General features: G+C 40.9%; 4 protein-coding genes across 6 annotated transcripts; 2 read left to right on the top strand and 2 right to left on the bottom strand.

The window, feature by feature from the left end:
• The first annotated feature begins 3,836 nt into the window (after nt 1-3,836).
• On the top strand, nt 3,837-8,442 carry LOC120731918 (peroxisomal succinyl-coenzyme A thioesterase-like). The gene is made up of 11 exons (XM_040029314.1): nt 3,837-4,183; nt 4,344-4,553; nt 5,085-5,184; nt 5,316-5,506; nt 5,586-5,761; nt 5,872-5,988; nt 6,119-6,198; nt 7,440-7,533; nt 7,651-7,731; nt 7,953-8,088; nt 8,208-8,442. The coding sequence occupies exons 1-11, from the start codon at nt 4,075-4,077 to the stop codon at nt 8,306-8,308; spliced, it is 1,395 nt and encodes a 464-aa protein (XP_039885248.1). The 5' UTR covers nt 3,837-4,074; the 3' UTR covers nt 8,309-8,442.
• A 691-nt stretch (nt 8,443-9,133) lies between these two features.
• On the bottom strand, nt 9,134-12,137 carry LOC120731944 (protein S100-B-like). 2 transcript variants are annotated; one of them, XM_040029366.1, is made up of 3 exons: nt 11,089-12,137; nt 10,765-10,908; nt 9,134-10,344 (listed from the first exon to the last, which is right to left on the bottom strand). In XM_040029366.1, the coding sequence occupies exons 1-3, from the start codon at nt 11,092-11,094 to the stop codon at nt 10,195-10,197; spliced, it is 300 nt and encodes a 99-aa protein (XP_039885300.1). In that variant the 5' UTR covers nt 11,095-12,137; the 3' UTR covers nt 9,134-10,194. The 2 variants fall into 2 exon arrangements, with proteins under 2 accessions (XP_039885300.1, XP_039885299.1); XM_040029365.1 differs by having other exon boundaries at nt 10,765-12,137.
• Nucleotides 12,138-12,951: 814 nt separating this feature from the next.
• Nucleotides 12,952-18,633, top strand: inpp1 (inositol polyphosphate-1-phosphatase). 2 transcript variants are annotated; one of them, XM_040029327.1, is made up of 6 exons: nt 12,952-13,192; nt 13,896-14,101; nt 14,181-14,241; nt 14,917-15,117; nt 15,250-15,424; nt 17,523-18,633. In XM_040029327.1, the coding sequence occupies exons 2-6, from the start codon at nt 13,898-13,900 to the stop codon at nt 18,013-18,015; spliced, it is 1,134 nt and encodes a 377-aa protein (XP_039885261.1). In that variant the 5' UTR covers nt 12,952-13,192; nt 13,896-13,897; the 3' UTR covers nt 18,016-18,633. The 2 variants fall into 2 exon arrangements, with proteins under 2 accessions (XP_039885261.1, XP_039885263.1); XM_040029329.1 differs by lacking the exon at nt 12,952-13,192 and adding an exon at nt 13,217-13,241.
• An 879-nt stretch (nt 18,634-19,512) lies between these two features.
• On the bottom strand, nt 19,513-27,186 carry dnajc14 (DnaJ (Hsp40) homolog, subfamily C, member 14). The gene is made up of 7 exons (XM_040029259.1): nt 27,056-27,186; nt 24,618-25,993; nt 24,405-24,511; nt 24,043-24,162; nt 23,746-23,906; nt 23,459-23,561; nt 19,513-22,427 (listed from the first exon to the last, which is right to left on the bottom strand). The coding sequence occupies exons 2-7, from the start codon at nt 25,782-25,784 to the stop codon at nt 22,136-22,138; spliced, it is 1,950 nt and encodes a 649-aa protein (XP_039885193.1). The 5' UTR covers nt 25,785-25,993; nt 27,056-27,186; the 3' UTR covers nt 19,513-22,135.
• Nucleotides 27,187-27,192: the final 6 nt, after the last annotated feature.

Raw genomic sequence — 27,192 nt, 5'->3', positions numbered from 1 at the left:
TCTGCATGAATTATTTTCGCCATTACTGCTTTTAATCGGCCCGCTAAGACCTTTGCCAAGATTTTTTGGTCAGAATTCAGCAAAGATATAGGGCGGTAACCACTTGGGTCTAAAGGGTCTTTCCCAGTTTTAAGAATAAATGTTATAAGTCCAGAGTGCATTGACTGAGGTAATGAGCCTACTTTGAACGCCTCATTATAAACATCGAGCAACAGGGGACTTAACATATCTTCAAATGCTCTATAGAAATCCAATGGTAACCCATCTAATCCTGGAGCTTTATTAAGTGGCATACTGTTAATTGCACGGGTAATCTCCTCCACTGTAATTGGAGCATCTATAATCTGCTGGTCAGTAGTAGAAAGCTGTGGCAGGTTTAAATCAGTAAAAAATGCTTCGAATTTCTGTTCATCTAAACTACCTTGTGTAGAATAAAGATTATTGTAAAAGGCCCTGAATCCATCATTTATATGTCTAATAGAAGTTGAAATAACCCCATCTGATTGTCGTATGCCTGGGATATGGTTCATACTGTCTTTCTGTTTAAGACGGTATGCTAATAAACGATTCGGCTTTTCTCCCATTTCCCAATATGCTTAATTAATGCGAAATAAAGCGTATTCTGCCTTTCTGTTGTACAGTACATTCAACTCATATTTAACTTTAACGATTTTATTCAACGTAACTCTGTCTTTTGTATGGGAATGTACTGCCTCAAGTGCCTTTAATTTGGCTTCTAACGTAATGATATTCTTGTTAGCTGCCTTCTTTTTAAAGGAAGCGTAAGAAATTATTCTCCCCCTTAAGTATGCCTTCATAGCATCCCACCAAGTAGCCAATGTAGTGTCCTCTCGATTATTTGTCTGTTTGTAAAATTGTATTTCATCTCTTATCAATTTAATAAAACCAGAGTCTTTAATTAAGGACACATTTAAATGCCATCTGCGGCTTGGAGGAATCTGTAAAATATTTCCAAGACAGAGAAAAATTGGCGCATGGTCCGAAATTACTATAGTACCAATACTTGAATCTATAGAATTATTCACTAAGGCTTCAGAAATAAGAAAGTAGTCGATTCTAGTATAAACATTATGAGGCGGAGAGTAAAATGAATATTCCCTGCCTTCTGGATGCATTGTCCGCCAAATATCATTCAGACCCAAATCTGAGGTCATCTGCCTTATGGCAACTGCAGATTTACTCTCTGTGCCTCTCCTAGGAAGTGATCTATGCTAAAATAATTATTAAACACAGCGAAAAAGTATAATTTTGCATTTTCCCCCTCTGGTGAAAATTGAGGCTTTGTACCTTAATATTGTGCACATGTACTCTATACTCAGTGAAATTGGATTCAGTTTTATACGATTCATTTAAAAAAAAAATCTGCTTCCATTAACACATCTGAGTATGGCGTTATCAGGTTAAGATACAGTACTGTGCAAAAATCTCGAGCCAGCCCACGTTTTATATTTTATTTCAATCCAGCTTTTAAATTTTGGTTCAAATTGTTAGAGGAGGTCAAGAGAGCGGTACAACAGCGAGTGTCTGCAGTCATCTGTAAAACAAGCTGGGGACTATGTCGTGGTTTAGGGATGAATTTCAGGAAGGGGTGGGGAGAACTTGTTAAAATTGAAGGAATTATGAATGTCGAAATGTGCTGTCAGCCTTAGCCAGTCAGAAAGCATGTGATTGGCAACAGCTACATTTTTCAGCAGTGATCACAAACACACTGCCAGTTCAGTAAAAACACACCTGGAAAGAAAACACAATGTAGCAGTCATGGATTAGCCTCCAAAGGCAGCCAATATCCAAAGAGGAGCTTTGCATGTCCTTCAAGAAGCCTGGAGAACTATTCCTGAAGACTACTTCAAGAAATGACTGTGTTGGAGAATATTGACGTTCACGCTCGTTAGATTGGTATAAACTCAGCTTTTGCTTCATATTTCTGTGTAAGTTTGCATGTTTTAGTAAATCACTGCACCTATTTCCCAGTTTTCCTTAGAAAATGTATAGAAGTGATGGGTGGATCAAGACTAGCTTGACGCTCACTGTGTGAAGGACCAAAAAGCTCTCCAGAGAGTGATCCGTACAGCAGAACGCTGCTGCAGGATTGCTCTCCCCCCGCTTCAGGACACCTACACCAGGAGATGCCGGACTAGAGCAGCGCAGATACTGAAGGACCCGTCCCATCCTGGCAACAAACTGTTCCAACTTCTGCAATCTGGTAGAAGGTTCCGCATCTTCCGGGCAAGGACAGAGAGACTCAAGAGGAGCTTCTATCCCCAAGCCATCCGTGCCCTAAACACACACACCCGCCCTCTCACATCATCTATAATTGACTGAGTCAGGACTCTTCCAGACACTAAACCAAGGCACAATGTACATTTCAATTCCTTTAATTTTAAATATGTTTATATTGTCTATCCTGTAAAATAGTCAGATGTCTATTCATATTAATGTACAGAATTCACCTGCTTGCTGCTACTACTGCACATTCACCCAGTGTATATACTATATGTGTATATATATATATATATATAATGTTCTTCCTCTACACCCCCCCCCCCCCCCCCCCCCCAATTTTTTTGCACATGTTGAGGAGCGTGTCAGGCTACATTTCACTGTGTGTTATACTTGTATAACTATGCATGTGACAAATAATAAAGAACCTTGAACCTTGAACCTTGAACCTTGGGAAATAGTCACATGTGGGTGAAACCTGAACGTATGGTGGATGATTCTGATCATGAATTCAGAACTCAAGTTAAACAGTAATTGTAACAACATTATTAATTCACATTAGTAAGGCAGACTTAAAAGAAATCCAAGTTACAAAGCTTTGCAGTTCTTTGTTTTTTTTAAAAAAAAAAATACAGTACACATGTGAAAACCCACTGGTGTCAAGACAACCATCTCACCCTCAACATCGCAAAGACAAAGGAGTTGATAGTGGACTTCCGGAGGTGCAGAGAAGTACACACCCCCATCACCATCAGCGGCGCTGCTGTGGAGAGAGTGAGCAGCTTCCGGTTCCTTGGCGTACACCTGGCTGAGGATCTTACGTGGTCAGTACACACAAACAAAACAGTGAAGAAGGCGCAGCAGCGCCTCTTCTTTCTCAGGAGACTGAAAAGATTCGGCATGAGCCCCCGCATCCTCAGAACCTTCTATCACTGTGCCATTGAGAGCATCCTCACTGGATGCATCACCACCTGGTATGGCAACAGCACCGCCTACAACTGCAAAGCTCTCCAGAGAGTAGTGCGGTGCTCTGAACGGATAATTGGAGGTGAGCTTCCCTCCCTCCAAGACATCTACAGGAAGCGGTGCCTGAGGAAAGTGGGGAGGATCATCAAGGACTCCAGTCACCCCAGCCATAAACTGTTCAGACTGCTTCCATCAGGAAGGAGGTTCTGCAGCATCCGGTCCTGTACCAGCAGACTGAGAGACAGCTTTTTCCATCAGGCCATCAGACTGCTGAACACTTCATAGACACCTCAGCTTCACTACTGGAACTTTAACATTATGCACTCCATACTGTACAGTAATGCCACTGTTTTGCACATGTCTCACTCTGTATATTTTATTTTATTTATTTTATATATTCTATTTATTGTTTACTCTATTTAATTTGTAAAATATGTGTACACACACACACGTAGAAAAATATTTAGTATACACATCCAGAAATGCATATACTATTATATATTGTACATATATTTATTAGTTTCAGATGTAGTCATTCTTGTATTTTGCTTGTTTACATTATTGTATTTTGCACAACTCTGTTGCTTGTGAAGCTCGCACACAAGAATTTCACTCACATGTGCTGTACCAATGTACCTGCACATGTGATGTGACAATAAAAGTGATTTGATTTGATTTGATTTGAAAAGGACAAAGGTCTAAGGTTAATCTCTAACACAAGAGCAAGTCTTAGACAGAACCTGACAGCAGAGCATGCTGTCCAACCTTGGATTAGTTGTAGTTATTGATATTTAACCCTTTACTTTGATTTTAAGTGTTTTAGTATTTGATATTTACTTTGTGTTTATAGTGTCAAGAAAGACCATAATGTTTAGGGCACATATGAGTGTGACAAGAATATGGCAGCTCATAGAAAAGAGGATGATGTCGTGCATCAGTGTGCGTGGGAAACTGCCCGGTCTTCAGCGTGCTGTTGGTAAGAATAATATTTGAGGGTCTCTTTTTTTTTTTTTTAAATATCAAAGATGATCAGTATCATTTTTTTTATCTGTACATGCCTGAAGAGTGTCTGTATCAGAAGTTCTCGGTTTTATTTGTATGTGTGTGTATATATATGTTTGTTTGTTTTTTAACAGGTGAAGTTCGGAGGAAGAGCAGCTTTAGACAAAGCCCTTTGCTGTCAGCCGCTCCTGTTCGTGCGCTCATAGATGAACAGATCAGCATTAAAGGGCGTTTCCTGTCTCAAAATTATCCTGTCACAGTATGCGCACAAATGCACAGTGAGGAGGGAGATCTGTGGGAGGCGTTTGCTCATTATACAACAAATGCGAGCAGGAGCATCAACTGTGAGTGAAATACTCTTAAGTGCTGTTGGGTGACATAGTAGACAGTTTCTGTAAGATATAGATGTCCACATAAATAAAAGCAGCTGGCATGTGGGACATATAAGCAGGGCAATAATGTTGAGATGCTCACTGTGCCAGTGGCAGGGTTTGACTTTTTTATTGTATTTAAAAACAAAATGGAGCAAAAAACAAACATGCTGAAATTAAATTGAACAAAGTGTTTGTCATTTTAATCTGCAAGCTGCAAGTAATTATTGATAAAAGTCACAGGTTAATATTTAATGTGTTTACTGTGGAGACATCCTGTGGCAGTCATGTTATATTAATTCACTTCAGTTCAATTTTATTTTATTTATATCGTGCACGCCATTTCTTATCAACAGTAGCTTCAAGGCACTTTATATTGTAGAAAGAAAATAATCAGACTCCGTTTTAACAAGGAGACAGTAAAGATTGTGTGAAGAGATATTAACCAGGCTTTTATGCAGGCAGTGTTTCATTTTATTTTTGTCTCTGTTCTTACCTGAATAGTGACCAGCGATCATTCAGTTGGAGGTTCTTATTTAGGCTGTGAGCCGATGGGACTCTTCTGGGCTTTGGAGCCCGCACTCAGAAGCAGAGAAGGTTTGAGGCAGGTTTCAAATCCAGCTGCCTCTTATGTTGCGCACTTAAAAATACAGCTAAAGGATTCTTTCATTCATTCTACATTTCTGGCTTCACTGACTGCTTCTTTCTCTGTGTAAATATAAATGCTGATCACAGGCTTAGGAAAAGAAACGTGGAGACGCCATACATAGTGAACATCTCCTTACTGGAGGGCCACACTTCACCCAGTGAGGGGCAGAGCACTGAGCTGGCAGCTGTAACCGTTGAGCGCTGGTACATGGCGCCAGGAGTGAGGAGAATAGAGATTCGTCAGAACAAAATTGTAGGAACATTATTCTTACCCCCTGGTGAGCGTTCACTGAAGTGGCATTTATTGGCAGTGCCTTAGTCAGCAGTCACTGAACTTCACATGCTGATTTCCTGCAGGCCTGGGCCCTTTTCCTGCTATGCTGGATCTGTGGGGAATGGGTGGAGGACTGTCGGAGTACCGCTCTGCACTTTTTGCCTCCAGGGGATTCGCGAGTCTTTCTGTTGCCTACATGGGGCACAAAGACTTACCTGGACCACCAGACATAATGAGTGTTGGCGATTTGTATTTCAAAGTAGGATAACTTTGTCCGAGTTTCAGTGTATAAGCACTGGATTTAACCTAACAGCCTTGTATTTGTTTGTAATGTTTTTGTCACTCTCTTAAAAAGTTTTGTTTGGTCAGTCAGCCTTCCAGCTACTTCAAGATCACTGTCAGGTCGATGCAGACAGAATTGGGGTCATTGGCCTCTCCTTTGGAGTCTGTCTGACCCTTCGCATCGCCACTAGGATTGGTGTTAAAGTGCGTCCCAAACTCACCTGTTTTGAAATCTGCCGTATGATCATCACATTGTTATTTGCATATGAAAAATACAAATCTGATAGACAGGCAATTATGAATGACGTTAACATTCATTTGTTCCCCTTTCCAGCCATCATGGTTGATTTGTATTAACGGGCCAGTAGGAAGCCCGCTGTTAGATGAAGATGGCAAGACCAAAACGATTGAGAGGTAATGGCTGGTTACTTTAGATTCTACTCTGAGATGATGATGATGATTTATCCAGTCTATTTGAACTGTTCATTTCTGGTGTCACTTATAAGTACAGAGTACTTATAGATATTTCTTATTTTAATGTTGGTTTTGATTTCTGGACAGTGATGCTTTTTATTTTGATAGCGTGGCCTCTGTACACCTCTCCAGTGGATTTTTAACAAAATCCCACATTAAGATGGGCAGTCTAACAAATTTTAAACATAAGGACTGATTTTAATAGTGTACTTTGTGGCTCTCTTTTAATCTGGATAAATCATGGTGGTAACTTATGGTGAACCTGATTGGGGCAAGGTTATGTTGAGTTTCAGTGAAATTATGTGTTTACAGTATGCTTTAAGTGCAATATACAGCCCCAATTCCAAAACAGTTGGTGCAATGATTTGCACATTTCATAAACTCCTACTTTAGTCACAATGGAGCAAAGAAAATCTCTAAACTGAGAAAAATATGAAGTCTGCTTGAATTTGATAGCAGCGCTGTGTCTCAAATGTTAGGAAAGGGCTCATATTAGGAAAATTACTCTGCTACATTTGTGGGGTATTTATTGACAATCATTTGAAATCAGTTAAACTAATTTTGCTTTGCTGTGGCAACAAACTAACAAGCACCCAACAAACTCTTTATTGGGTGTGTGGAGTGTGTCAGACCTGGGTAACATTTAATTACAGATGATATGTTGTGCTTAATTTCATGACCTTTTTCCTTTTCCTTGCCATGCTTTTCTTTCCCAGTCATTCTGGTACAGAATAATCTTGACCCATAAAAGCCATCTGCTGATTGCACACATTAACGGTGATACGACTGTATCTGTCGAGTGATCTTGACTTGGTTAGGTGTTGTGAAGTTCTTTTTCTTAACCATGGAAATAATTCTGTGATGCACTTTAGCTGCAGGTTTTTGCTACCTCTCTCGTAAATTTGTTTTGATTTTGCAACAGTTAATGAAATGCTCTCGTAAAACCTAATGAATTCTACTTGAAAGTCTTAACTTCAATCATATTGAGTCTTTAAACTCCAATGTGGTGATGTACCTTACAAAAGTATATTGTGGTCCAAAAACATAATTGTAACCTGGACTTTTATCTAGTTCAGGGTCCTCCGTCTACTCCAGGGCTGACATAGTAATCGCTGTTTTTAAGATTTTCACGAGTAGATGTTAACAAACAGTACCATCTCTGTCCTGTTCTGCTCTTTAAGTGACCAGAAACATTGGGAGCTCGATGATCGAGGCCGTGTGAGTTTCAGACATGTCTCTCTGCCGGATAATCTGCCCCCTGAGAACAAACAGAAGGTTCTTCTCTGCCCATCACACATGCATAGAGAAGCACATGTGTATAGAGCTCAGTAATCTCTGCTCTATATTATTGATTTTTGTTTTGTTTTGTTTTCTCTTATTTTCTTTTTGTAGGTAAAGAACATCACCTGTCCTCTCATGTACATAGTGGGTGAAGACGATCTGTGTGCTGCAAGCACAGAGAATGCAGATGTGGTAAATTAACTTATTTTACTTTAATTACAATTACAGATTACATTTTAAATGTTATGTTGTCCTGTATATATTATTTGGAGACTCTTGATGTCTACTGAAATGTATTAAAACACTCTAAGAATACAACAGTCATTTATAGTCACCTGAATGCAGTTTTGTATATTGTCTGTGTAGACTGACTGCACACTGTTTCATTGTTTACTCTGATCACTGGTCATCAGATTGAGGAGGCCCTGAGGTCTGCAGGTAAATCCCAGCTGTTTACCCGTTTGTCATATCCCGGTGCCGGTCACCTGATCGAGCCACCCTACGCACCGTGTGCAAGAGTGTCTCTATGGAGAGCCAAACCAGAGAAATGTGAGCTTAAGTTTTCCTCTCATTGTATTTTATTAAGAATACAATATATAATGGTAAATAAATTTGCAGTTTGTTGTTTTTGTTTTGTTTTTTTGTTTGTTTGTTTTTCTTCCCTACAGTATTCACTCTGTGGGGAGGTCACCCCGCACCCCATGCTGCTGCTCAAGAAGATTCGTGGAAGAGGATCCTAGAGTTTATGGAAACCCATCTGAGGCGGTGAATCTCCACATGGACAATAATCCATCGTTAACATGATTCTGAAATCCTGCATTTGTTTGAGCTGTGAAAGATGTCCTACGACTGGTGTGCAACTTGGTTTTAAAAAATAAATAAATAAAACTCATTTAAAAACTATTTGGGCCACAAGAGGTCGCTGTTTGGTTGCTATCAAAACAGCCAGTTCAGTATGAGTCAGTCTGCACCGTAAAAGGAAAAGAAAGCTTTCAGCAGTTTAGACCCACAGATGTTGGGCTGTCAGGTACAGCTGCGCCTATACTACTCAACAAGTAGTATAGGTGTTAATTTTCTTAGCTGGACTGCATTACCGTGTACATTATAACATACCATAATAGACCCATTTCTGTAATATACTCACATATCTATATTATTGCTAATATATATTGTAATATATCTATATCACTAAAGCACTTCTGGATGGATGCAAACTGCATTTCATTGCCCTGTACCTGTGCATGTGCAATGACAATAAAGTTGAATTCTATTCTATTCTATTCATTACATGTACACACGTCTGTTATTTATCTTTCTAAAAGATGGAACCAGTCAGCTTGGCCTTTCCTCCTATTTCTCAGTTTGTGTATCCTCGTTTCCTTTCCTCACCTTTTTGACTCCTCACAAGGGGAGAGAGGAGTGTGTAATCAAAACCAAAAAAAGACGTCCTTGCTTCAGAGCAGTCGTTTCAAAATGATGGCATGTTGTGAAGCAGCATCTGTTAAACATGTCTCAGTACTGCTGTAGTTTATCGATTCTGTCAGATGAACATAAATGTTTAGTAATGACAGACAAATATGTGGAAGTATCATACATTTATATACTTTTGTTTCTCAAATACATATTCCACACATGCAATATTAGAAACTCACCAGCCATTTTATTAGGTATACATTGGTAGTGTCCGTTTGGACCCTCTTTTGCCTTCATTACTACATTAATTCTTTGAAACAGATTCAACAAGGTGCTGGAAACATGCCTCAGAGATATTGATATGATAGTGCCACACAGTTGCTGCAGATTTGTTGGCTGCACATCCATGATGCAAATTTTGTGTTCCACCACATCCCAAAGGTGGATTGAGGTCGGGTGACTGTGGAGGCCTTTTGAGGACACTGAACTCATGTTCAAGATTCTAGTCTGAGACAATCTGAGCTTTATGACATTTTGCATTTTCCTCCTACAAGCAGCCATCAGGAGATGGGTACACTGCAGTCATAAAGGGATCGACAGGTTCGGCAACAATACACTGGTAAGCTGTAGTGTTTAAACCCAATTGGTACTAAATAGCCAAAACTGTGCCAAAAAATATCCCCCACACTATTTCACCACCACCAGCCTGAACTGCAGGATCCATAGATCTAAAAGTTCATCTTGCTTACATCACATTCGGACTCTACCGTCCAAATGTCACAGTTGAAATCTACTCTCATCAGATCAGGCAACATTTTTCAGTCTTCCATTGTGGCCTCAGCTGATAGGAGTAGTCGCCTGCTGCTGTAGTTTATCTGCTTCAAGGTTTGAGGTTTAATTTTGTGCCTTCAGAGATGCTATGCTTTGGTTGTAAAGAGGGAGTTACTGCTGCCTTCCTGTTAGCGCAAATCAATCTGGCCATTCTTCTCTGACAGAACTTAACAGGTCAATGTCTACATATTTAAATCTGTTGAGTTGCTGCCTTGTGATTGGCTTATTAGATATTTGTGTTAATGAGCAGCTGAATAGGTGTACCTAATAAAGTGACTGGTAAGTGTATTCAGCAAACATTTCCAAACTAACAAAAAGTATCAAACTGCGATGCATGACTAATGAGAGTCTCCCAGTCTCACAAAAAACAAAACATACTTTCTTTAAATGAGTAATTCATGTGCATGCAAACTATTTCTGTTGCTTTGGAATAAACAGTTCATTGCAAGCAGAGGTGACCATGGCGATGAGGGCAATGAACTCTTTGAAGTCGATCTCCAAATCTCCGTTCTGGTCGAGGTCAGCAAAGAGTTTATCCAGTGTGTCATTCTCCTTGATTTTCTGTTTAGCAGGAAAGTTGCATTAAAGTTCATCATTAGCAGTAAATGGACAGTATATTTAATAACACTGATAAATCTGTAGCATCACCACTAACTCTACTAGGCTTAAATCTTAATTACACCAGAATAGAAGGAAAATTGTTAGTTATCTAATATATTTTTAATATCTCTGAGACTCAGCTGTGCAGCTTGTCAACGCTCGAAAAGGAAGCAAATAAAAATCCACTATAGCCCCAAGCAACCTTAGTCAGTTGTACATGCTTTGCTCGTATAAATTTTAAATTCATCAATGATGTTTGTGAAATTCTGTGCAGTTTTTTTCTTATTTAAATACACACTGTGCTGCGTGCCAACAAATTGCTTATTATTGTTGTTCTAATTATGTGTCATAAACACACCCGCTTTGCAGAAGATATCTTACCACTATGAAATTATTCATCTCATTGTTGATAAGTTCTTTAAGGTCTGCTTTCTTCAGATTGCACTTCTGACCCGAGTATTGGTGGAAAGTTTGGATAATAGTGATCATGCTGCTCTCCAGGTCTGACATAGCATCCTTTGTGGCCTGAGACAAACAATTTGAATCAGTCTCGCCACACAAAGAAGTTAATTGTCCGTCTGTTGGATTTTCTTCATTAAATACACTATAAGCATGCATTAATAACAGCATATTTGTATCCTGATCTTGTAGGACAACATTTGAAGAAAAATCTGTTTTGCATAGGGAGCATTTTGTCTTTCTTACCTCCATCTGTAGAACCTCCTCTGTCTTCCAGGGATCTTCAGTGTGACTGAAGGCTTTTTGAGCTGCGACTTCTCTGCCTCGCTCAAATTACCTCGCACACTAAACTGTATTGATCAATCGTCTCACACTCACCATGTAATGCACAACTAATGGATCCTAGTGGTCAAAGCTTCAACCAAGAACCATTTGCCTGTAAAGTGTGTGTGCAGTAGTCTTTATGTGAGCAATATACTGTATGCATTTTTATTTATTTATTTTTTTCAGCACTTAAAAGCTTAACATGAGGCTTAGCTGAAGGCTAAGAACCATGAGGTCACAAGTAACAGAAAGTCAAGAACTACAAGAGACTTTAAAAGTGTTAAATATCTGCAGATCTGCATCTCAGTGAGATTTCTTTGAGCTCAAATGAAGGCCAGTAATATCTGACAGTGTCTGATAAGAGTAAATAATTATTAGTCACCAAGCAAGATTTTGTCCTTATGCAAAAGAGAGAATTCAGTTGCTTTATGTGATGTAATCTAATTTACAGATGAAACTATTTGCATTTGTCTTAAGGCTCTAAAGCAGTTGTGAAAAACCGATCCCAGTGAACTGCCATACGTGTCACATGGAGATAGTACAGTAAGAGCTTCAGTTGTATTCTTAACTCATTACTGTGTTTGGGGTCTTAACAGGAAGAGATGCTGGAATTGCCTGTGCCTTCCCATTAAAGGAGCTCTAAAGAGTTCAAATGGAAATCCATTTCATTACAGTAAGAATATGGCTATACGATACAGCATATTAAAAAAAAGCATGACAGAGAACTAATGTGCTCCACAAAGGCAGATGGGGTGGTGGGGGCGAGTTTCTAATAAATTAGACATGATTACTGGGGGCATTGCTGGGGCTTAATCAATAAATTGCATTATATTGTAGCGAATATGGTCTGGAAATGTACAAAATGCTTTTCCTATCAGTATATTAGTATAAGGAGCCAGCTGAGGTGGTTCGGGCATCTGACAAGGATGCCCCCTGGGCGCCTCCTGGGTGAGGTGTTCCAGGCATGTCCCACCGGGAGGAGGCCCCGGGGCAGACCCAAGACACGCTGGAGAGATTATATCTCTCGGCTGGCCTGGGAACGCCTTGGTGTTCCCCCGGATAAGATGGAGGAGGTGGCTGGGGAGAGGGAGGTCTGAGCCTCTTTGCTTAGGCTGCTGCCCCCGCGACCCGGCCTCGTTTAAAGCGGATGAAGATGGATAATTAGTATATCAGTATGATTTTCCACCCTTGTACCTCCTGGAAGAAAAAACAAGGTCCAGATTATTCACATGTTGAATACACTCAGCGAATTAGTCAGTAATATAAAAATATTAATTTAAAACGGAAGCATTTTATGTTCATAAACAGTGTAGTTTCAGTTCATTTCTAATGACCTGGATTCAACATAACCTCGTTCCACATTATTTAAGAAATATCATTAAAAAAAACAAGAACGTCCTCAAGAAGATGTTTAAATAAAGCTCCATTATCAATACCTATCACATGCAAATTGAGTACCTCTTTTTCAACAATACTTGTCCAAAAAATACACAAATGACAACTTACAGTGCTGTGAACAATTCTTGAGTCGATTTATTATACATTATTTATTTATTTTCATTTTATTTCTTTGTTCAGCACTTGGTCAGAGCGTAGGTTGCTCATCCATCGTATTTTTGATTTATACAGTAATACATTTTCTTTGTAGAACTCTGGTTTGCGGTTTTGACATGCATTTATGATTTCCGAAATATGATATCGAGTTTTACATTTGCACTTGAACGCACCGCTCTCCCCCACAGCTTGTTGGCCGCTCCTTGAAAACCCTACACGCCGTGCGTCACGTAGCTGCGCGCATGTCTGAACCTTGTATTTGTCAGCCTAGATGTGAGGGTGCCGTCCGCCCTTCTTCGATCGGAAACTCGCACTGACGTAAAGAAGCCAGAGCAGGCAGTTCTACGGGTTAATTAAGAGCTTTAAAACCGTAATTTACACCAAGTCCACGCCTTTTTTTTTCCGTTTTTGCTCCTTGTCTCCTGGAAACATCCTCGTTTGGTGACTGGATCACTAACAAAAAAACCCACAGGTAATGAGAAGAGGGACACACGAGAGGAAAAGAGGCAGTTTTTAACCTGGTGTTTAGTAGGCTTTCATTTATTCTACTCTAGTTTTTCTTCGCATTCGTATTCCTTTGCTCGTAAATACCTAGCTAAACCTCAGCTGACCTTTTTGGCAGCGGTTTATCGGAGAGCAGACTGAAGCTCTGTACAATTATATTTATTTGTAAATATTTATATAATTGAGCTTAAACTGATGCTTTTTTTTTTCCATATCCGGAAAAGAGGCTGTCTTGCTGTTTAAGATTACTAATAGCATTCAAAGGTGTCTTATTGGCACTGAGTAGTGATTAATGCAGACCTAATTGCTGCTTTTTGGTATTTCCCTCCTAAGACTGTGACTAAGATGGTGACTGTTGATTTGTGTTTTTTTTTTGTTTTGTTTTTTGTGGTGGTGGTGTTTTTGTTTTTGTTTTTGTTTTTTTGTGTTTCATACTTTCGAAGTCGCAATCTGCAGATTTGGCCTTATTATCTCTGAAACTTGCTGCATAGTCACATCACTCTCTCACACTCACTTCTTTCAGAAGTGCCCTGTTTTCATTTTGAGTCTATAATTAGCCTAGTGTGCGAGCTGTGACCGCCCTCATCTCTTTTTCTCTCCCACACTCGTACACACACTTTCCTTCTTTTGGTCGGTTTCACTGAACTCTCTGCTCTTCTTTCTCTGTTCAGGCATGGCTGATCTGCTGAGGCTGCTGCTCAAGGTGGCTGAAAAGGCTGCTAACGTGGCTCGGGTCTGCAGGCAGGAGGCTCCCCTCTTCCAGCTCCTTGTGCAAGAAAAGACCGGAGATGACAAGAACAAGAAGTTCGTCCAAGACTTCAAGACGCTCGCCGATGTGGTGATTCAGGAGATGATCCGGCATGATGTTGGCGCTCAGGTAAGGACAAGTCTTTGTGAAGCCGGCCAAGATCAGACCGCATGTTGCATTGTAATTGTGTCATTTTTCTTTTGTCCAGTTCCCTGACATGGCTGAATTCATTCATGGCGAGGAGTCTAACAAGTTTGAAAACGGGCTTGGTAATTTCTTAATATTACACATAACACACTACATCCTGGGCCAAGAACAACAGCTTTTGCTCTAGGGCACTTTTGTAGTCTAATTTGAGCACCACTAATGCCTCTTTTCACCTGCCAGATCTAGAACTCCTTCCCTACATTAGATAGAGTTACTTAAAGCTGGGCTGGGCACCTTAAAATTCCCAAAATTGGAACCACTGGTGTCTACAAGTTGTTAAAAAATAATAATATTTGTTTCTAAAAAGCATTTTAAGAGCAACAGTGTCTACTTCAGGACAATCTGATCCAATGCTGTGCTGTTACAGATGTGCACACCTTGAATCCTCCATGCACTCTAATGAGTCCTGCGTATGAGTTTGTCAGGTGTGCCTCAGGATTATTCTGGGGGAGCCCCAGCTGTGCTTTTGTCTCAGCAGTGCAGATTCATAAATATAACATCCAGCATTAAGATGTGCTGTGTAATAATAACCATGATGATAATCAGCCTACCTTCATATTAAAATCTAGAGGAGCTAAATATACACTTGGCAAATGATCTTTACTTTAATCTATGAGTACATAGTGAACACATTAATATGTTGCTGTCTAAATATTTACCATGGCTGCACCTTGCACAGTAGAAACATTTGAAGTGGTTTGTTGTAAAGTAATCAAAGTCTCTGTCTCTGCCACCAGGAGAGAGTGTGATAGTCACGGTTTGTAGCACAGAGGAGGAGACGGCGGCGTTGCTGGCCACCGTGCTTGACGATGACCACACAGCAGCTTCTCTGCTGGCTAAAGCCATCCACCAAGACCCGGCGACCGTCGAGGCAAACACTGATGGCCTGACTGTTTCCCTCAGCCCCTCTGAGCTCGGCATCTGGATCGATCCCATAGGTGAAGAGCTCACCGCTTACCACAATCCCATTCAGCAGAGCTCATCATTCATGTCGGAGCTCAGTTTGTCTTTATTGTGCTTTTTTTTTTTTTTTTTTTTTTTTTTTATTAATATTTTTTTTAATACTCTAGATGCTACCAGCCAGTACATACAGGGCCGAGAGAAGGAGCTGGAGGAAGGCCGCTTGTCTCCATCGGGTCTGCACTGTGCGTTGGTTCTCATCGGCGTTTACCTGCGGAGCACAGGCGAGCCCATCATGGGCGTCATCAATCAGCCATTTCACCACAAAGATCCAGCAGGCGGGGGGTGAGTAATAGGGATGGGTATTGATAAGATTTTCACGATTCTGATTCCATTTTCGATTCTGTTTAACGATTCGATTCTTTATCGATTCTCTTATTGATTCTTTTTTAAAAAGGAGAACACTGAGGTCGATTAGCTTAGAACTTTGTTTTATATCTTCTCTTTGAACAAGATACAAATTTAGGAGTAACATGGCCTTACAAACCCAACAGTGAGATCTTAAGAGATCCACAGCCTACGGCTCTTCAATGGGTGTCACAGGGTCCCCAGGAAAAAAAATTGTAAATGTAAAATAATAAAATAAATGTTCTTCTGTAGCAATAACAAAGTATAACATAAATTATTCTGTAGCAATTACACAAGAATATCCAGTAATGTCCCTGCCTACAATTAAACACATTCACTTACCGAAAATTGGGGGCATCTGCTGCAAATGGGTGCAAGCCTTTTACCACAAACTTAGTCACTGCTCGGTGACATTCGTCTATCCTGGCCTGAAAGGAGACGCTACCGGTAGACTGCAGCGACAACTGCCAGCATCTGAGCCAGACTCTGTCTGTCTCTCTCATCATGGTCACCTAAATGCACAGTAATAGCAGGTTTTGTAATAAGGCAGATCGCGCTAACATAATATGCACTGTTAGTTGATTATTTACCTGCCGCATTAACGGGAGAGGACGTGCAAACGTTACCGCTGCTGCTGGGTTGAGATTCACGAGTCCGGAGCGGAATTAAAAACACGACATTAGTTTAAGGTTATCACGTGTTTTGTGAGCAAATGCTTTTGCATATTCGTAGTGTTTCCTCCCTTAAATGAAATATCTACTTTGCAAGTATTGCAAGTTGCCCTGTTGTCATCCGTTCTCAAAAAGTATAACCAAACTTTTGAGCGTTTGAGCCACCATGTTTCCTGCCAGGTAAATGACGCTCCGCAATGTGGTGACGTCATTCGGGGCGACTGGAATCGATAAAGGAATCGTTTGCAAAAATGGCAAACAATTCCAAGGAATTGAAACAGTGGGAACCGATTCTCAACAAGAACCGGTTTTCGATGCCCATCCCTAGTGAGTAATCAGTAAAAAGCGATGCATGCTCACACACCCTGGTAAGGAAGTTAATGTTGTTTTTGGTTGCTGGTGATGGTCGTTCTCTTTACCCATAAATGGCCTCCTTGACTCCGTGCTCAAACCAGCGTTCCTCCCTGTCTGCGATGTGCACTTCCTCATCATTTAAAGAGTGGTCTCTGGACTGTAGGTGTAAATAGACTGCCGAGTTCAGGCCTGATTAGGTAGGATTGGACTAAGTGGATGGCACAACACAGCTCTCCCGTGTTGTGCCATCCACTTAGTCGACAATCCTCCTGGCACTTCACCACGTATACTATATTACTCGAGTCACAGCAATGTTTCTTCTTCTATCTCCACTTTGGCAGGGTTAAACATCAAGTTGCTACATTTTGCTGGACTTTATATTATCTATGCAACAACCTCTGGAGGTGAAAAGCCAGTAAATATTAAAACGCCCAAGTTAAGAAAAAAAAAAAAGTATCTTTACGGGCTCTTACAATAAATTAATTTGATCTCTATAATTCCCCCTGCTACAGCAGCTGTATTGCTGTAGAAAGCTCACCTCTTTAAATTTCACCAAAGCTTGCATGATGCAGAATTCAGAGGAATTCGATTCAACAAAATAAAATTCACGTAGAATGATGGTAGAAACGGGGAAATGCATGAGTTTTTAGTTTCCTGTGCACACAGAATGCACAGGAAATGCCGTCCTGTAACCTGCATAGTTTGAGGTTTAAACATTTTTATTCTATCCCACATAAGCATAATCTTCCCTACATTTCCATCCCTCTCTATGAAGGTTGTTTTCTACATTTACCTTTTACTTTCTTCAGCAGATTAGACGATTACAGAAAAACTACACATTTCATATTAACCTCACCCTACTGCAGCTAAATATTAACAGATTGAAGGGTTTGAGCAGATGCCATGCATGTCACAGGAAACTTCACACTGTGTTTAGGTGATGGTGTGACATGATGAAGCTTCTGAGCCTCAAAGTAAGATATTCTCACTTTACTCCCGATTCTCTGCAGGTGGAAGGGAAGGCATTTCTGGGGCGTGTCCTGGGACGGCATCAACATCTGCTCTGTGTCCCAGCCGAAAAATGGAGAGGATCGAGGGCTGTCTGTGGTGCTGAGCTCCAGTGAGAAGCAGGTGGTAAAAGGTGTGCTAGCCTTGCTCTGCAGCTCTGACAAGCTGATGTACGCCTCTGGAGCCGGCTACAAGATCCTGTGTGTCATTGAGGGCCTGGCTGATGTTTACATCCTCTCAGAGGGAAGCACCTTTAAGTGGGACTCCTGCGCTCCTCACGCCCTGCTCCGAGCACTCGGTGGGGGGGTGGTGGACTTGACTAAGTGTCTACAGATGACCAGTGAAGGACAGGATCACACAGCAGAACTGACCTATCATGAGCCTGACACTGAGTGCAAAGGAGCTGACCGCTGGGCTAACCGTGGCGGCCTGGTGGCTTATCGAGACTGTTCAAAGCTCAACACTGTCATCGCAGCTCTGAAGGGCAAGCTGTAGATGACGGAAGAGCAGATGTAGCCGGCACGATCTGAAGCATTTATACATATGATCATGTTTTTGATATTAGGCAAGGAAAATTATGGGTCTAGAGGTTGAAATATTTAATTCATAAATGATACAGTCTTCTTCTTAACCAGATGCTTATGCAGTCGTGTGTGTGTGTGTGTGTGTGTGTGTGTATATATATCGCAAAGTGACAATCAGGTCTGAGCCAAATTATATTTGCAAATGTTTGAATTTAAGTCAAAGATGGAGCTGAGACCGATTCCAACTTTTGTAAAGGAAAATAAAGTTTGGATTAAAGGCTCCAAACATTTAGTTTCCAGGCATCTTTATGATGTCATCAAAGGTTGATTAAGCTGGTGCTTGAGAATAAAGAAGCTCCACCTGCCTGCTGTTCAAACCTTCTATTTGTGAGGACCAGCCAATCAGGATAAAGTTGGCTTAAAGGGAGAGGAGCTAATTTGGCTTGTTTGACAGTGAATGCAACATAAACGAGGTTTATTTCAGACTGTTAACTTTGAACTGAAAATAAACACAGGGGTGAAAGAAGCAAGAGGGACACGATCCTTGCAGGACAATTGGCACTTAGGTTATGAAAAAGGAGAAAGCAAAACAAATGTGATGTTTATGAATCTATCAGGTAAATGGAAGAAAATAACATGCTGGCGATTAAGGTAGTTGACAATTTATCAAAAGATCCATGTAGGTAGTTATTTTATGTCAAAACCACAAAGGTAAGTATCAGTTAATGAAATGCACTGAATTTATATATTCTAGAATGGGCTGCCCGTTATTATCATTTTTTTCTTTAGAATAGCCCCCTCAGGTTCATTGAGTGCAATAGACGGAGGATGATGAGCAACAATCAGTTTTGATGCGTCATTCGGGCTAAATATTTGTAAATGTGATGTAGCTCAGACATGCATTGATTAAGTGTTAATTTAGAGTGTTTAATATAGTTGCGAGGAGCTTGAGTGCTCACTGCTGGGCAGCTGAGGAACACTCCAGGAAAGGTAATGGTAATCGCAGGGTCGCTTCTGAAAACAAGATTTTTCTTTGCTTTAATGAGGCAAGTGAGATCTACTTTTTTTTTCTTCTTTCATCGTTATTTCATATCTAACAGGCTATAAATGAGCGAATCAGACTACAGTCGAGTGGCATGCAGTTATCTGCACCTCTCTGAAATGATTCCTTGTAAGGCCCCTCTTTTTCGTAGCCATAACAGGGGTAAAGGTCAGAGAGTGGGAAAGCCATATGAGGTAAAACCCACAGAGATTCCTTCTCGGTGTGGGTTTACAATAAAATTAAATATTAAGCCAGTCAGAAAGACGGGATCTGTGCCGGCTTGCAAGCAGCAGATTCTTATCAATATGTCTGCCATACAGAGCCGTGTAACCTCACTTTGTTTATGTTTAAAGTGATATAACGGTGATATGCATTGTATCTGAGGTGTAATTAAAGCTTAATAAGCAGGGAACAGAACAGACATTGTGCATATAGGAAATCCTCTTTATTTTGGAAACCAGAGAAAGCGGCAGGGGGAGTGGGGGGGAAGAAACCCAAAAGTGATATTTTAAAACCAGCCAGGGAACTCGCCTCCGTAGTCCCTACAAAAAACCCTGATGATTGTCTGATATTTTTTGCAATAATTCTGCATATTCTGTTAAAAAACTTTAAGGAAAAAAATAATTAAAAAAGGTCATTGTGTTGGCTCTCTCTTTAACTTGTTGGACTTTGAACTGCTACCTTTAACACACGTCACAGCACGTTCTCAAATGAAGCATGAAGCAGTCACAGCTGTGGATCCAGTTTCCTGAACAGGAACTGAAGCAAATCCCCAATTAAGCTGGAATCTGTTTTTATTTTCTCACTTTAACCAGGACTAGATTTATGTTTTCAACTGGGACCAAGAAAAAGGAAGGGACACTTTAGATAGACACTCATTTACTCCCATGTCCAGGAAACTGGTCAAATACATATAACAAAAAAAACAATTTGACACATGAAGTAAACATGGCAAATGCATCGTCCTGCTTGAGCTCAAACTATATTTGCAACAAAGACTTCTTTCAAGCTTCCAGGCGAACACACGCCTTGCATCACAAAAAGCATTCACATACTTTGTCAAGAGGGTAACGGATGTGCAATCAAATGTCACTCATTTAACTTTCAGATTCTACAAAAAAAATAATATAATAAATCTTGATTTGTAGATGAGCTGTTAGCTTAGTGAGCTACACCTCCTACTCAGCTGCAGCTGGAGCCTTGCTGGCTGGACTAAACCACTGATGACAGTTCAAAATCCCTCTCATGTTATTATAGTGGTGGGTGTGCAAATGAACACAAAGGGAAAAAAATAAAATCACCAACAATGGACGTACTCAATGGACGTGATCAACTGTCAATGTTAAAAAGAAGCGCTTTTATCAGATGCCTCATAGCATACAATTGCCATATCACTACACAATCTTCATGTCAGGTGTAAACAATAACAACGGTTTTCTTCCATTAAGCTTTGACAAAAATTAAAGTGTTATTTCTGACCATGAAACATGTCAACAACAAACCAAACAACAAAATGCAACTAACTGGGATTTTTCTGACCCCTTCTTGTTTTTACACAGTAATACCGTGGGGATTAAAAGGACATCAGTCGTTTAGAGTCTGATTTTACGTGAACCTCGTCCGACACAACTATGAAAACCCGTCAGGAGTCGCTGAGATGACGGCGCACCCTGAAACAAGCAGACATAAGAGCAATCGCTTTGGACTAGAATCAGATCTGACGTGTCCTGAGCTGGGCGGCGGCTATAAGATGCTCTGTAACATCACGACTGGCTCAAAAACTGCCACTGAACAAGTAGGTCCAGAATGAAAGACCAGGCAAATAAATTACTTGCAATAGTGAGATATTGTCTAGTGTTACATCAGTTATAGCCAAAATAAGGTCCAACGGTGCTGAAGGAAAAAGAGACTTTGCAATGGACAAAAAGTAGAACCATTTTTACTTAGAATCAAGCAGCTGTTAAATGTTCGGTTGTGCGATTAGCTTAATAAAGTCAATTACAATTTTTTTTTATTTCCTCTTTGAGATGTTACTTTCACATTTTTAGAAAGTGGTCTAAACAGTGTGAACCATGGTGTGAATCTACGTGGCTGTGCTACATTTCCACACATCCTGCAGTATCTGCATATTGCAACGTTACCACTTCAGAAAGCTCAGGGTAAAACAAACTTTTTAAGGGGTGAGGTGCATCTCTATAATTATCATGCTAAGATATTTTTGTCTTTTCTTTCTGTTTTTTTGTTTTACAAATCAGACACAGAACCACAGCTTGGCCTTTGATTTCAATGGAAAAGCAGATTAGCAGTTGTTTAGACCTGCTTATAAAACAACATGACTTCTCACTAAAGAAATACTTAAATGTGCTGCTTTGGTGAGTTAAAACCACTCCCCATTTTATAAATAATTAAGCTCAGATGTGTTAGGTTAGATTCCTTTCTGAAATATTGTGGGCGATGTGCAGCTTCAGTAGTAGAGCCACATGCCTCTAATATCAGTAACACTAAAGACTGTGAAGCTGGCCAGATTAGTATCTTCATTTTTCGATCACAGTGATGCATGAAACCACAGTCCACACCGGCTTTAACCCTCCTAAAAAGCAGATTTCTTAAGCTAACTTTATATAAAACGTTAACAAAAGTGAGAGAACTGAAGTGTTAAAATGCAGGTGAAAACATCATGCAGTGAAGGATTTGGCAGGACGTGATTAAAAAAAGAAAAAGGTTTAATTACGGCATCATGATAAGAACTTAAATGCCAAGGCTACAGTCGTCTTTAAGACCAAAATGACAAAAACAACAAAAAAAGTAAGGTGGATTAAGAGGTAAAGCACCATCACTGCAACCTCCTTCAGAACCTCCTTCAATACTTGTATTCAGTTGACAGACTCCTCTTCGTGATCCAGTCTCTCTCTGCTCTGGCTGATCTGACCCCCTTGAATCTTCTCCAGTTCAGATCTTGGCATGCCAACAGGCAGGCGAGAGACAAACATGGCCATTATATTTTGTATCCCTGTGTTGCTGTTTTCATACACTAATAAGTCGGCGAACTTCACCTCTGGAAGGGTTTGCGGACCTTCTTCCTCCTCCTGGGGGGTTTGCCACTTTCAGCCCACGTCTCGCTGGACTCGGGCCGGTGACCTCCCGACATGTAAAAACCTGTCTGACTTGGAGGAGGGGAGAAGGGAGGCGCTCCAGCACCAGGTGGGTGATGAGGCGAACCTGAGTGGAAGAAGCTTCCATTGGCAGCCATGTCATTAGGAGGTCCTCCCTTAAAGATTCGGTTGAAGAAGTCCTGCAAATCAGCTGGGTTGGTCGGACCTGCCGCTTGCTCCGACGGCGTCCTGAAAGATAAGATGGAAATTTAAGTTTGTCGAGGGAAATAATGTCGTTGCTTAGAGAGGAACCATTTTGACTAGAATTGAAATGAATAGTACAGCTTTCTTTATTGTAAACGCTGTTATTTCCGCAATACACAAGGGGGAGCTCCTTCTATGCCATACACAGCCAAATGCATGTAAAATACACACCAACATAATGCAGATGGCAGACTAAGAAAGAAATAAAAAGAACTAATATCAAACATGTTTACATTAATCTAATTTGAGCAAAGTCAGACATTTTAAAGCTTATTTGTTTAAATTTCTTCTCTAGTGCCAAAACGTTTGCATTTTCCCCTCTCTGCACATTTAAAAGGAAAACTCTCCAGTCTGCCGTTGGCAAAGGGCAGATGTTTAAAAACAAGCGGGATAAACCTGAGCCTTTGTGTGGTTTGTTTGTTCAGATCGCACTCAGGTGCAGACCAAAACAACCACACAAAGACACTTTGGTGGTGTCAGTAGTTCCAAATGAACTCCAGATCAGCTCGTTTATGTTGTGAACATGATCCAAGCTCGAGTTGAACCAACGACCAGGTGTACGTTGCAAGTTTGAGCTAAAAAACTTCCCATAGCCATGCATGCTTTAAATTCTTGAGTGTGACAAGGTACTATTGACAAGAAAAGGTCTGCACAGGCCAGCAACTAGCTGTGAAATGAACTTTCCAATAGTCCATAACACAGCATCTTCTTCCTGTATTTACTTTTGTTGCTTCCACTTCAGACACATCTGGCCAATAAGTGGAATAAACATTCTCATGTGGTTTGTAGTGATGCATTTCAGTTCCCTTTGATTTTTCTCCATGTTGCGTGAAAACAAACCAAATCACAGGGAAAAGCTACAAGCTTACAAACTCATCAGCTGATTCAGACCACTTAATGAGTTTGTAACTATAGGTGTGAAAACGCCCCTAAGTGTGATGGAGAAGGATCAAACTGTTTGTTTTACATCATAAATATTAGATACAGTATCCAAACGTTCACCCAGAGGGATGTACCTGTGTCGTGTGGCATTGCTGTTGTTCTTTGAACCAAAGGAGATGTGATACGGGACCCGGTGTGTATCAGGAGAAATTCCAATTCTCTGGCAACCTGCCCACTCTGAAAACAAGATAGCATCATATAAGGTCACATGACTGAGAGTAAAATGATCAGAAAGAAAAACCCGTACCTTTTCAGTAGCCTGTCGAAATATCAACAAAGATTGTTGGTAAACGCAAACTCTGAGATGCACTACTGGTTTGTTACTAACGAGCCGGACAGGTAAACAACAGCTGATGCTCACCTGTAATATCATACACCTTGCCATCCATACAGGCAAAGTATGTGATGCGTAGGCCCAGCATGCTCGATTCAGCCCACAGGTCCCCTTCCTCGGCGCTATGGCAACGATTGCATTCAGCACAGAACCGGGCCTCAGCGGGTTCACGATCCATCTCGAAGCGCCTTCATACACACACAGGAAACAAATAAAACACACCTGTGCTGAAAGCCTACAACACAAGATTAGCTACAGTTTTATAGAATTTTTTTATTTCATGTGCGGCTGTGTGATGGCGATGCTGGATGTGTAACACCATACTTGTGTTTGCCTTCACACTTGGTACACATCATAGTATTCATGGCTTCCTTCAGGTCATCCTGCAGTTTAGTGAGAAACTCGTTCATGGACTTTGAGAGCTCAGTCGCTGCCATGCGCTTCCTGCATGAGAACGAGTAAGACAAGTTGTTGATCGGAGATAATGAGTGAAATGTACAGTTATTTATCAAACTGTACTTGAGTGGGTTTTGTTGTTTTACCAATAAGAACTTACAGAAATAACTTAAGAAAAATCATTGCATTAAAATAATTGACAAGATGATTTAAAATACAATAAATAATTGTGATTAAAATATTTCTTTCTTTTGTAATTTTATTGTTGATTTTTTTCCCCGTGCACTTACAACTCGTACTCTCGTCGTGTCTCCGGATTACTGACAATATCCCAGGCAGCCCTGAGCACTTTGAACGCCTCTCCAGCTCGTGGGTGTTTATTCTTGTCTGGATGGACCTGAAAGAGAACGGACAGAGGAAAAGGTTGCATGAGTAAAGAATCAAAATTAGTCACTACAGCAGCCATGTAATAGTAAAAATTGAAGTATTTCTGATTCTCACACCTGGACAGCCAGCTGTCTGTAAGCCTTCTTCAGCTCAGTGTCAGTGGCATGCACCTCAACACCGAGAACTGTAAAAGGATCGAGCTCATCCTCTGGTACCTCAACCAGTGCCAGCAGTCTCTCCAACTCCTGGCCCGGTTGAGCTCTTCCTGCTCTGCCAGGTGACCCCGGTGCGGATGGCGGTACATGACCATCCCTCCTGAATAGGCTTCGGGCTTTCTCCAGCAAGGACACTATCCTTTTCCAAATGCGTGTCTCCTGAAAAGCCGTCCAATAGTGCTTTCCCCTATCCCCACCAATACGAAGGAAAACCCCCTTGGCCCACTGCAATCCCAGAATAACCAAAGCACAGGAAAATGTGAAACAAGATAAGGCAACTGTCTTTATCCACTTTACTGACCTAACAGTTTTATCCACCACACAAGCTCCTTTGCACTTTGCCCACTTCAGAATCCGAATCGCATCTGCCTTCATTGCAGGAACATCAGTGATCTTCACAAGGAGCTGCTGCCCAAGGTTGTAAAGTTTTACAACTCCAGTCTCCACTCCAACTCCACAGTTGTGAGTTAAAGTGACAATAATCTCAATCATCATGTGGATGCAGGAGATGCACCAGAAGCTCAGACACTCTGACAGCATCTCCTTAAACGCTAAGATGAGCTGGTTTCCTGTCCTCCGCCGGCCCCGGTTCTGCTGATAGTGGTGGTGGTTACGTCTGCGGGTCTGCTTGTGCCGACCGCCACTTGACATAACATTGCCTCTCTGAATCTGCTCTAAAACTGACCCACTGCTCCTCAGTTTGCACTTCCTTCCACTTCCTATGTTCCTCCAACCAGACTCCCCATTCATGTGCTGCTCCTTTGCGGCATCATCCTCTTCTTGGTTTATAACCTGTGAGTTCTCATTTTCTGTAGTCTTGTCATGCTCAAACTCTTCTGAAACCTCCTCAATATCATCTTTGGCCTCTGCTTCACCAGCCCCAATGTCTTGTAGAGTGGCTGGGTTTGGGGTTTCCTGAGATTTGAGATAGGCTATTTTGTCCTCCTGCTCGCACTCATCCTCAACCTCACACTGACTTGAACTGGTCACTGAGGCCGAAACACCATCAGGGAACTCCTCGTCAGTGTCCACAACATCCATCTCTTTCTTAGACGCTTCTCTTTCCATGTTCCTTACAGCAATTTGACTGAAGCGCTGTAAAATCTGACTTTCATTAAAGAGTTCCTAAATCCAGAATTTGAGGCCACATTTTCCCCAGGCTCTCATAAAAAAGCGAGACTGGGGGTTCCCATGGGTCAAGTTCAGGTGCACCGCATCAGCAGCCACTTGTACGTATCAAAAGGCTTTTGCACAACTCACATGATGCACTGGAGCTCCTGAAAAGCAACAGATATGAATCAATCTCCAGGTTTTGATATCACAACAAGTCTGTGTCACCCTACTTAATATAAGTGAATCCTTGTTCCTGTTATTTTTGGCTTTCTGATTTAATATATAGCCATAAACCATGTCTCTCTAGCTCACACTATCCCTAGAATCCCTAACATCCACTTTCCCTCCTCTGCACATCTCCACTTTGTCTCTCTAACTTTGTTTCCAAGTGATTTTTTTAATGTATTGGGTTAAATGCAGGAAAAAACCTTAGACGTTCCAGACAACTGAAAAGTAAGAGCATTACTTTAAGACAAATGCTTTGACACCAGAGCGCATAATAACTGCTAAACTATAAGTTTTAAAAGAAACAAAATGGGGGTAACTATAAATTAACAAGTTACGTAGTCAGTGAGCAATGTAGCTGCACGACTTCCTCGGTACAACTGTATAAGTATCAAGTAGTTACAAATACCCTCTTTGAAGCTACTTTTACGCGTATTTACACAGATGTGAAAACACAGACTACATGCAGTTACCCTGCTTTGTTGTTTGCTAATCCAGTTAGCCAAACAAGAACGCAGTGTGTGTAAAACCCGACCTTTAATAAACAACCTTTTAACCTTTCACAGTAAATAAAAAAGTATAAAGAAGTCAGTCAGACCCTTAACATGTTAACTGTGTTCAAATCACCAGATGTTTTAAAAGGCGGACAATGTTAGCAGGCAGCCCTGGTGTTAGCATGAGGAAGCAGCCAAGCAGGATGACAGACAGGCGCTACGGGGGCTAAAATTAGCTTGCCTCTGGATAGTTAACCTGGCAACATTTCGACTAAATAAGGCCACAAACGAAGACAAAACAGGCGACTGTTTATGCTTTTAGCGAGCCAGCAGTGGACTATTAGCTACTAGCAGGACTAACTGAAATATAAACGCCTGTTTCCCCTTCCTGTGTGGTTGGTTTGGCTACTAACGCCAAGACGTGTTTAAAAACCGGGACGTCCAGTGCAACAAAGAAGGCAAATAATTCTGCGTTTTGCATTAAAACAAATGAAATGTCATATATACCTCTCGGATAACTGTATAACCTTGTTTGTTAACAGACATCCAAGTGTCGGTGTTGTTTTGTTTTTTTTAAGCCACTTCTTCTTCTTCTGCGGCTCCTTTTCCCACTTTATTTCTACTTCCTCTTCCGCCTCCAGCTC

Source organism: Simochromis diagramma, unplaced genomic scaffold, assembly GCF_900408965.1.
Source record: "Simochromis diagramma unplaced genomic scaffold, fSimDia1.1 OVJJ01000483.1, whole genome shotgun sequence".
NCBI classification, from domain to species: domain Eukaryota; kingdom Metazoa; phylum Chordata; class Actinopteri; order Cichliformes; family Cichlidae; genus Simochromis; species Simochromis diagramma.
The sequence above is the reverse complement of the archived record's forward strand: the minus strand, read 5'-3'. Positions and strand labels throughout refer to the sequence as shown.